The following is a 10,000-nucleotide window of genomic DNA, read 5'->3' on the forward strand; positions in this document are numbered from 1 at the left end:
GGTCCTGGAGGACACAGAGACACACTGTGGGCAATCTGCTGTTTAGTGAGCTCAGGAGTGTCTTTGACAGTGTGAGTAATCCAAAAGCCTGGTGTGTCCACCACAGTGACCTGTCTGCCTGCTACCTCTCCCTGTCTCTTCACACACTGCAGTGTTCTCACATCAGGGTCAAACTCCTCTCTGCCCAGGATAGTGTTTCCTGATGAACTCTTCCCAGCACGTCTGTATCCCAGCAGCACAATCCTGACCTCTGAGAGATGTGGGACATCACCTGCATTTAGAAACAGCAAATTATAAAAATTTGAGAGGGAGATATGTATATAAAACCAACACACAAAAATTGAATTAAAGAATGACATGATGAGTGTTAACTCAATTTAAAGTTACTGGATTAAAATAAAAGATAAGGCATACATTTACAATAATGATTCTTTTAATATTTATCAACTCACCAACTGAATATGCAAGAGTTGTTTTCTGCCTGTAGACATACATCTCTCTGTCGTCTGCTCTCTGTCTCTGTTGTTTCCAGCTCTCCTCCATTTCCTCCAGTCTCTTTCTGTCCATCTCAAAGTGAAGATAACTGTTTCCTGCAACCATCTCTTCTATCTTCTCTAGCAGCTGTGTGACCTGATCATCAGTGTTGGTCAGATTGTTCAGGACATGATATCTGTTCCCACATTTCTCTACTAAAGACTGCAGGGCCCCTTCACTCTCAATGTGCTGCTCAATGGTTGTGTCTCCCAGCCAGTCTTCACAGGTGAACAGCACCATGGTGTGACTCCACACACTCTCACTGAGAAACTCCAAGTGTTCCTGCAATATTACTCGCGTGTCCTCTGTAATGGCTTCACCCACTCGTATGACCAGGAGGACAGCATGTGGTCCTGGAGGACACAGAGACACACTGAGCACAATCTCCTGTTTAGTGAGCTCAGGAGTGTCTTTGAGGTTGATTTTACTCCACCATCCTGGAGCCTCGACTACTGTGACCTGTCTGCCTGCTACTTCTCCCTGTCTCTTCACACACTGAGCTGTTCTTCTCTTCTGGTCAAACTCCTCTCTGCCCAGGATGGTGTTTCCTGATGAACTCTTCCCAGCATTTCTGTATCCCAGCAGCACAATCCTGAACTCTGACAGTGGAGGTGATTTGCCTGTAATAAAGATTGTATGAATTATAAAGACATACATGATATTAGAATTCTAATCTTACAAATTATGTTTTATTTAAATCAAATCATTAATATTTCCGTACATGACCACACACATATACATTCACATAGATGTCCCTAATAGTGTGAATAACATGCCCGTAGTAATTGGGTTGAAAACAGACAATTTAAAGAAATTCATTTACTATCTATTACATTTATTCAAATGTGAAAATAAATAAATGTATGTCATTGTCTATTTAATTTAATGTGTCAACAACTGCTGTTCTATTATTGTTAAAAATGCATTCACTTTATAAATGAAATATTCATATTTGTGTGGTGATTTTGAGGGGGGTTTGTAAAATATCAAACTCAACTCACTCTTAAGTGACTGGAGGTGTTGTCTTTGTTTCTCCACCTTCATCAGTCTCTCTTTTGCTCTCTCTTCCACTTTTTTCCTTTTTTCCTGTGTTTCCTCCAGTCTCTTTCTGTCCATCTCAAAGGGAAGGTAGCTGTTTCCTGCTATATTTTCTTCAATTTTCTCCAACAGCTGTGTAACCTGTGTATCATCACCTCTATTTTCATTGTTGAGGACATGATATCTGTTCCCACATTTCTCTATGAGAGACTGCAGGGCCCCTTCCCTCTCAATGTACTGCTCAATGGTTGTGTCTCCCAGCCAGTCTTCACTGGTGAACAGCACCATGGTGTGACTCCACACACTCTCACTGAGAAACTCCAGGTGTTCCTGCAAAATGCCTCGCTTGTCCTCTGTAATGGCTTCATCCACACGTATGACCAGGAGGACAGCATGTGGTCCTGGAGGACACAGAGACATACTGAGCACAATCTCCTGTTTAGTGAGCTCAGGAGTGTCTTTGAGCTTGATTTTACTCCACCATCCTGGAGCCTCGACTACTGTGACCTGTCTGCTTGCTACTTCTCCCTGTCTCTTCACACACTGAGCTGTTCTTCTCTTCAGGTCAAACTCCTCTCTGCCCAGGATTGTGTTTCCTGATGAACTCTTCCCAGCATTTCTGTATCCCAGCAGCACAATCCTGAACTCTGACAGTGGAGGTGATTTGCCTGTAATAAAGATTGTATGAATTATAAAGACATATATGATATTAGAATTCTAATCTTACAAATTATGTTTTATTTAAATCAAATCATTAATATTTCCGTACATGACCACACACATATACATTCACATAGATGTCCCTAATAGTGTGAATAACATGCCCGTAGTAATTGGGTTAAAAACAGACAATTTAAATAAATTAATTTACTGTCTATTACATTATTCAAATGTGAAAATACATAAATGTATGTCATTGTCTATTTAATTTAATGTGTCAACAACTGCTGTTCTATTATTGTTAAAAATGCATTTACTTTATAAATGAAAGATTCATATTTGTGTGGTGATTTTGAGGGGGGTTTGTAAAATATCAAACTCAACTCACTCTTAAGTGACTGGAGGTGTTGTCTTTGTTTCTCCACCTTCATCTGTCTCTCTTTTGCTCTCTCTTCTACTTCTTTCCTCTTTACCTGTGTTTCCTCCAGTCTCTTTCTGTCCATCTCAAAGTGAAGGTAGCTGTTTCCTGCTATATTTTCTTCAATTTTCTCCAACAGCTGTGTAACCTGTGTATCATCACCTCTATTTTTATTGTTGAGGACATGATATCTGTTCCCACATTTCTCTACTAGAGACTGCAGGGCCCCTTCACTCTCAATGTACTGCTCAATGGTTGTGTCTCCCAGCCAGTCTTCACTGGTGAACAGCACCATGGTGTGACTCCACACACTCTCACTGAGAAACTCCAGGTGTTCCTGCAATATGACTCGCGTGTCCTCTGTAATGGCTTCTACCACTCGTATGACAAGGAGGACAGCATGTGGTCCTGGAGGACACAGAGACACACTGAGCACAATCTCCTGTTTAGTGAGCTCAGGAGTGTCTTTGAGATTGATATTCCACCATCCTGGAGCCTCGACTACTGTGACCTGTCTGCCTGCTACTTCTCCCTGTCTCTTCACACACTGAGCTGTTCTTCTCTTCTGGTCAAACTCCTCTCTGCCCAGGATGGTGTTTCCTGATGAACTCTTCCCAGCATTTCTGTATCCCAGCAGCACAATCCTGAACTCTGACAGTGGAGGTGATTTGCCTGTGATATAGATTGAATGAATTATGAAGACATACATGATATTAACATTCTAATCGTAAAATTATGTTTAATTTCAATGAAATGATTAATATTTAACAGCTTGACCTCACATATTTACCTTTACATAGATTTACCTAACAGTGGAATAACATCCCCGTAGTAATAGGGTTTAAAAACTGACCATTGAAAGAAATTGGTTAACGAAATGTCTTTTAAATGTACTCAAATATGAATATACATACATGTATGTCATTATCTATTTCATTAAATGTGTCAATAACTACTGTTTCGTTACTGCTAAAAATACATTCAATTTATAAGTGAAATAATCCTATTTGTATGGTGATTTTGAGGGGGGTTTGTATAATTTCAAACACAACTCACTCTTAAGTGACTGGAGGTGTTGTCTTTGCTTCTCCACCTTCATCAGTCTCCCTTTTGCTCTCTCTTCCTCTTTTTTCCTCTTTTCCTGTGTTTCCTCCAGTCTCTTTCTGTCCATCTCAAAGTGATGGCCCCTGTTTCCTCTCACAATATCTTCTATGTTCTCCAACAGCTGTGTAACCTGTGTGTCATCACCTCTATTTTCATTGTTGAGGACATGATATCGTTTCCCACATTTCTCTACTAGAGACTGCAGGGCACCTTCACTCTCAATGTGCTGCTCAATGGTTGTGTCTCCCAGCCAGTCTCCATGAGTGAACAGCACCATGGTTCGACTCCACACACTCTCACTGAGAAACTCCAGGTGTTCCTGCAATATGCCATGCTTGTCCTCTGTAATGGCTAAATCCACACGTATGACCAGGAGGACAGCATGTGGTCCTGGAGGACACAGAGACATACTGAGCACAATCTCCTGTTTAGTGAGCTCAGGAGTGTCTTTGAGATTGATATTCCACCATCCTGGAGCCTCGACTACTGTGACCTGTCTGCCTGCTACTTCTCCCTGTCTCTTCACACACTGAGCTGTTCTTCTCTTCAGGTCAAACTCCTCTCTGCCCAGGATGGTGTTTCCTGATGAACTCTTCCCAGCATTTCTGTATCCCAGCAGCACAATCCTGAACTCTGACAGTGGAGGTGATTTGCCTGTGATATAGATTGAATGAATTATAAAGACATACATGATATTAAAATTCTAATCGTAAAACCATGTTTAATTTCAATGAAATGATTAATGTTTAACAGCTTGACCTCAGACATTTACCTTTACATAGATTAACCTAAAAGTGGAATAACATCCCCGTAGTAATAGGGTTTAAAAACTGACCATTTAAAGAAATTGGTTAATGAAATGTCTTTTAAATGTACTCAAATGTGAATATACATACATGTATGTCATTATCTATTTCATTTAATGTGTCAATAACTACTGTTTCATTACTGCTAAAAATACATTCAATTTATAAGTGAAATAATCCTATTTGTATGGTGATTTTGAGGGGGGTTTGTATAATTTCAAACACAACTCACTCTTAAGTGACTGGAGGTGTTGTCTTTGCTTCTCCACCTTCATCAGTCTCTCTTTTGCTCTCTCTTCCTCTTTTTTCCTCTTTTCCTGTGTTTCCTCCAGTCTCTTTCTGTCCATCTCAAAGTGAAGGTAGCTGTTTCCTGCCACAATTTCTTCTATCTTCTCCAACAGCTGTGTAACCTGTGTATCATCACCTCTATTTTCATTGTTGAGGACATGATATCTGTTCCCACATTTCACTATTAGAGACTGCAGGGCCCCTTCACTCTCAATGTGCTGCTCAATGGTTGTGTCTCCCAGCCAGTCTTCACTGGTGAACAGCACCATGGTGTGACTCCACACACTCTCACTGAGAAACTCCAGGTGTTCCTGCAATATGCCTCGCTTGTCCTCTGTAACGGCTAAATCCACACGTATGACCAGGAGGACAGCATGTGGTCCCGGAAGACACAGAGACATACTGAGCACAATCTCCTGTTTAGTGAGCTCAGGAGTGTCTTTGAGATTGATATTCCACCATCCAGGAGCCTCGACTACTGTGACCTGTCTGCCTGCTACTTCTCCCTGTCTCTTCACACACTGAGCTGTTCTTCTCTTCAGGTCAAACTCCTCTCTGCCCAGGATGGTGTTTCCTGATGAACTCTTCCCAGCATTTTTAAATCCCAGCAGCACAATGCTCACCTCTGAGAGCTGTGGAATATCACCTGCATTTAGAAACAGCATATTATTAATCAGAGAGGGAGTCAGTAGAAAGCTATTGTTCCTAATTAACGGCTACATTGACATATAATTTCTTATCAATCAAGGGACAAATGAAGAAAAGAGGCATACAGGTTCAGAAGTAAGTAATAAATGAGTTGATATTTCCATGTATTTATTCATATCTACCAAAATCCAGCAAACACAAATGAAATGAAAGCAAGTGTTTTAAGCTCGGTAGGATATGTTACTCCATTTTGTTCAGAAGTGCTTCACAACAAGCGAGATGTCTACAGCAAAACAGATAGACCATATCCAATGTTTCGATGGAATTCATTATTTCTGATGATTAACCTATTTATTCCTGAATACACTATTTTCCTACAGTCTCATCTATCAATCTAATTATCTTATTACTGCTTGTCAGAAACGTTTGAATTCCACATTTGGACTGATACACTGGGTATCTATCGTATGGCAGGTGTACTGGGTGCCACTTGAAGGGGGTGGTGTAAGGATAAGTAGTGGTAACTTCAGTCAGTTAGCATCCAAATTGACCACCGACATCTTTAGAAATGCTCACTTCCAGTACTATATCTATGAAACAACGTTTTTAACGTTTTCCCCCCATGATTCATTCATCAAGAAAATAAGTTTTTGTACACAGACTAAATGCAAACTTTTTAACCCTCAGATCTTCACCAGGCCAGAGCGTAACATTAGTAAACCACACAAATGTTTCATCTTTCCAACTGACACAGATGCCATACACGGCAAGTTATAAACATTGGGAGGTACACAGCCTGCCAAAATGACATAGGGATATTTGGGTCCTGCATTTTTGTGCTGAAATAATGGTACGTCTAAACGTTGTATGACAGATGTTTGCAAAGGGGCACAATTTTAGTTTCTTATTTTCTTAGAGTACTATGAACAGATAACGCATCCAATAATGTAAAGCATGTGGATACTGCCTCAGAGACTTAAAGCACTGGGCTTGTGAACACAGAATGGTCACGCTTAACGGTGTTCTGGGAAGGCTACACTTCTTGGTGACCTCACATTGACCCTATGTGAGATTCCTGGGGGGGGGGGGGGGGGGGGGGGCGCACACACACACACACACACACACGCAGACTCACAGAAACACTGACACACACATACGCACACACACACACACACACACACACACACACACAGGTTATTATGCTAAATTGATGAACTCACCACTAGATGATCCCCCTGCAGCCATCTCTTCAGTTTCACTCAGATGTCCTCAGTGTCATGAAGTACTTATAGCTGAAAGAAACATGTTCACACTGTTTGAAAGGAGACAACAAAGCATTATAATAGTAGTATATGGTAGATAATAGTATACTATCATTCTTTATAGATCACTACATATAATAGTGTAATAGTGCAAAAAGTAGATAATTGCCTTAAAGGTATACGCACACAAACACACACACGCACACAAACACACACATGCACACACACACACACAGACACGCACACGCACACGCACACGCACACACACACACACACACACACACACACACACACACACACACACACACACACACAACCCAGTGGAATTAAGTCAAGATAAGGCATGCCTGAGCTTTCCTGAACTACAGTTTCAAAGTTAGACTGTGATTTGAAATGTTAATTTTATATACCTGTTATCTTTGTATTATAATTTAGATAACCATGCAATGCAGTTAACGTGAATCAAAACTTTACATTTTTTTTTCTTTTCTATTTACTGCATTCTTCCTACCTTTAACAGTTACATCTCTTACTCTCATGTAATGTACCTGTCAATGAGAGATCACACCCACCACGCCTGTGTACAATTATAATGTCTTACCTTCATGAATAAGAATCATCCATTCTGTAGATATAGGTTTAGTCCGAATGGCGATCTTCAAAAGAAGTCTTCGTCTCACACACACCTGAGTGCTTCTGTCTGCAGTGCACTCTGAGCATATTTACAGGAAAGAGGACCAAAACCTGTTTATCAGCATAATAGTTTGTCTTACACCATAGCACCACTACTATCGTGTTTCAGTGTGACGCATTCGCTACACGTGACATGACAAGTAAGACATGATCTCTATCAGCCTAAACCTGCCATTAAGGACTCTGTTGAGAGATGGAAAGTGCACTGAGCGTTCTGGCCCAAAAGTTATTATTTATTCTACAGGAGAGATTCGTTTCAGTAATAATTTCTTTTCACCCAAACGAAACATGGGACTTCACTTCATCTCGTTTCTGTAGTAAGAGTAAAACAAATCTGCACTTATACCAAGTTACAAAGGGTTTTAGAGGGGAGAGGGGGAGGGGGGTCACATGTAATTTGCTTAGGGAGAGACAGACAGAGTACACATCCAAAGTGAGTTGCAGATACAATATCTTGCAACAACCGAATAGAAATGTTTCCAGTTCCATCAAAGTGAAGTGGACACATCAGGTGTGTAATCGCCGACTAAAGGTAATGCTCACTCCTTGAAGAAGGCAATGCTTGAAAGGTGTTGGAGCGTCTTGTATCATGTTGCCATAACATAGCAATGTTTAACAGTAAATATGTCCTTTAGACAATATTGATTGGGTGTAAGTTCTATACTTCTTATACATCAATTTAAAGAGTCTCTTTGACTAACATGCCTGAACATTGAATAAGCTCCAAGTTTGAAGTTGTTTCTCTATATGTGCAAACAAAACTGTTAATGAACAAGTCAGCTGGTGTAGGAGTAGTCCCACCATAGGGCAATTCACAGTGGTTTTATGGAACAAGACCGCTGGGGATCCTCAATATCTCCTGCTTTTGTCTCGCATAACAGACAGTCATGATTGGGTTCGAGCCAAAAGCTGCAAGGTTCACATCTGGTTTTCATTCTTCACAGACAGTATATTCAGGCAAAGCTTCATTGAGTTCTCTACTTTGTATGAATCTGAATAAAGAAACTCTTTGACAAACATACTTGAACATCAAATGTCCTCTAATAAATATATCCTCTAAATATAAATGTAAATAAATATGACACATTAACTGAATCACACAAATGCTACACAGTCCTGTTGAGAGGATAAAAGTAAAGATCAGCTGATATGAGAACAGCACTATCAACCAGGACTGCTGTTATAGAACCAGACTTATATAAGAACAGCACTATCAACCAGGACTGCTGTTATAGAACCAGACTGATATGAGAACAGCACTATCAACCAGGACTGCTGTTATAGAACTAGACTGATATGAGAACAGCACTATCAACCAGGACTCCTGCTACGTATTTCACCAGACTGATATGAGAACAGCACTATCAACCAGGACTGCTGTTATAGAACTAGACTGATATGAGAACAGCACTATCAACCAGGACTGCTGTTAGAGAACCAGACTGATATAAGAACAGCACTATCAACCAGGACTCCTGCTACGTATTTCACCAGACTGATATAAGAACAGCACTATCAACCAGGAGCTCCACACCTATTGAATATGTCCTAATTTGCAAAGGCAGAAGAAAGGGCCAATGTTTTTGTCATACACATGAATGGTGTTTCTGCCTATGCAAATTCGGACATATTCAATAAGTGTGGAGCTCATGTGCATATTCAAATTAATTTCAAAAGAAACTTGTAATGCAAAAAAAGTTCTCTAATTGCACAATATCACTCAATTGAGGCACAGATTCCTAATTGTGTGTTGTCAACTTTAAAAACAATCGCCTCTTTTTGGCGCAAAACTGAAATGGAAACTTTTCAAGTGTGTCCAGCACACCATCCGGCATGCAGCCCCCCTTCTCTTACTGTAAACTAAGGCGTTCTACAGGTTCACCACTAGAGGGCCTGCTCTGATCATTTTTAGTTAAGCCAGTACATCACATGACCACAGGGAGCTCTCCTCTATCTTCTCATATAGCAGGGGTCTACAACGTTTTTCAGGCCAGGGACCCCCAAACTGATGGCGAGATGAGCAGGGTTGCTTATTTAAAGAGGACATGTGAGAGAAATATCCATTTTCTCTTAGAGGAATGCTACATGCATAGCTGTTTGTAGCAGAGACATGGTTACTTTTAAAGAAGATTCCTAGTCTCCATTTTTATTATTTACTCCTATTTCAAATTTACTTCCACATTTTTATATTTCTAACTGTCTTTCAGAAGGGTCAAATGTCAGTATTACCATCCTCATTGCATACATTTATACAAAAGACATGTCCGGCATCTTGATGCGCATTTTCCATACATGTGTAATTTACGAACCACGACTTTCAGTTTAACAATAATAATAATAATAATAATAACAATAATTGTTTTGGTGATGTGGTTACCATGGAGCATGAATGAGAGGGTCAAAGGTGACTCCCAGGTTTTTGATTTGGGTGGAAGTTGTGACAATGGAGTCATTAATATTGAGTGTTAAATCCTGAGTGGGGCGGGTAAGAGAGTCTGGTTTAATGTGAGAGAGAGAGAGAGAGAGAGAGAGAGAGAGAGAGAGAGAGA

At 40.3% G+C, this 10,000-nt stretch overlaps 1 protein-coding gene across 1 annotated transcript in view; it reads right to left on the reverse strand.

Moving 5' to 3' along the window:
• LOC308367700 (uncharacterized protein) overlaps positions 1–6,741 on the reverse strand; it is a gene marked incomplete at both ends in the record, with an annotated part of 8,744 nt that extends 2,003 nt beyond the window's left edge. Inside the window, 7 exons of the mRNA XM_080841687.1 lie at positions 1–271; positions 453–1,154; positions 1,536–2,240; positions 2,621–3,322; positions 3,707–4,408; positions 4,793–5,494; positions 6,717–6,741. The exon at positions 1–271 is cut by the window's left edge and continues 362 nt beyond it. Coding sequence (XP_080697813.1) covers positions 1–271; positions 453–1,154; positions 1,536–2,240; positions 2,621–3,322; positions 3,707–4,408; positions 4,793–5,494; positions 6,717–6,741 — 3,809 coding nt within the window. The remainder of the gene's footprint in view (positions 272–452; positions 1,155–1,535; positions 2,241–2,620; positions 3,323–3,706; positions 4,409–4,792; positions 5,495–6,716) is intronic.
• Between the last annotated feature and the right edge of the window lie 3,259 nt (positions 6,742–10,000).

This window comes from Sprattus sprattus, assembly GCF_963457725.1.
Source record: "Sprattus sprattus genome assembly, chromosome: 1".
NCBI classification, from domain to species: Eukaryota; Metazoa; Chordata; class Actinopteri; order Clupeiformes; family Clupeidae; genus Sprattus; species Sprattus sprattus.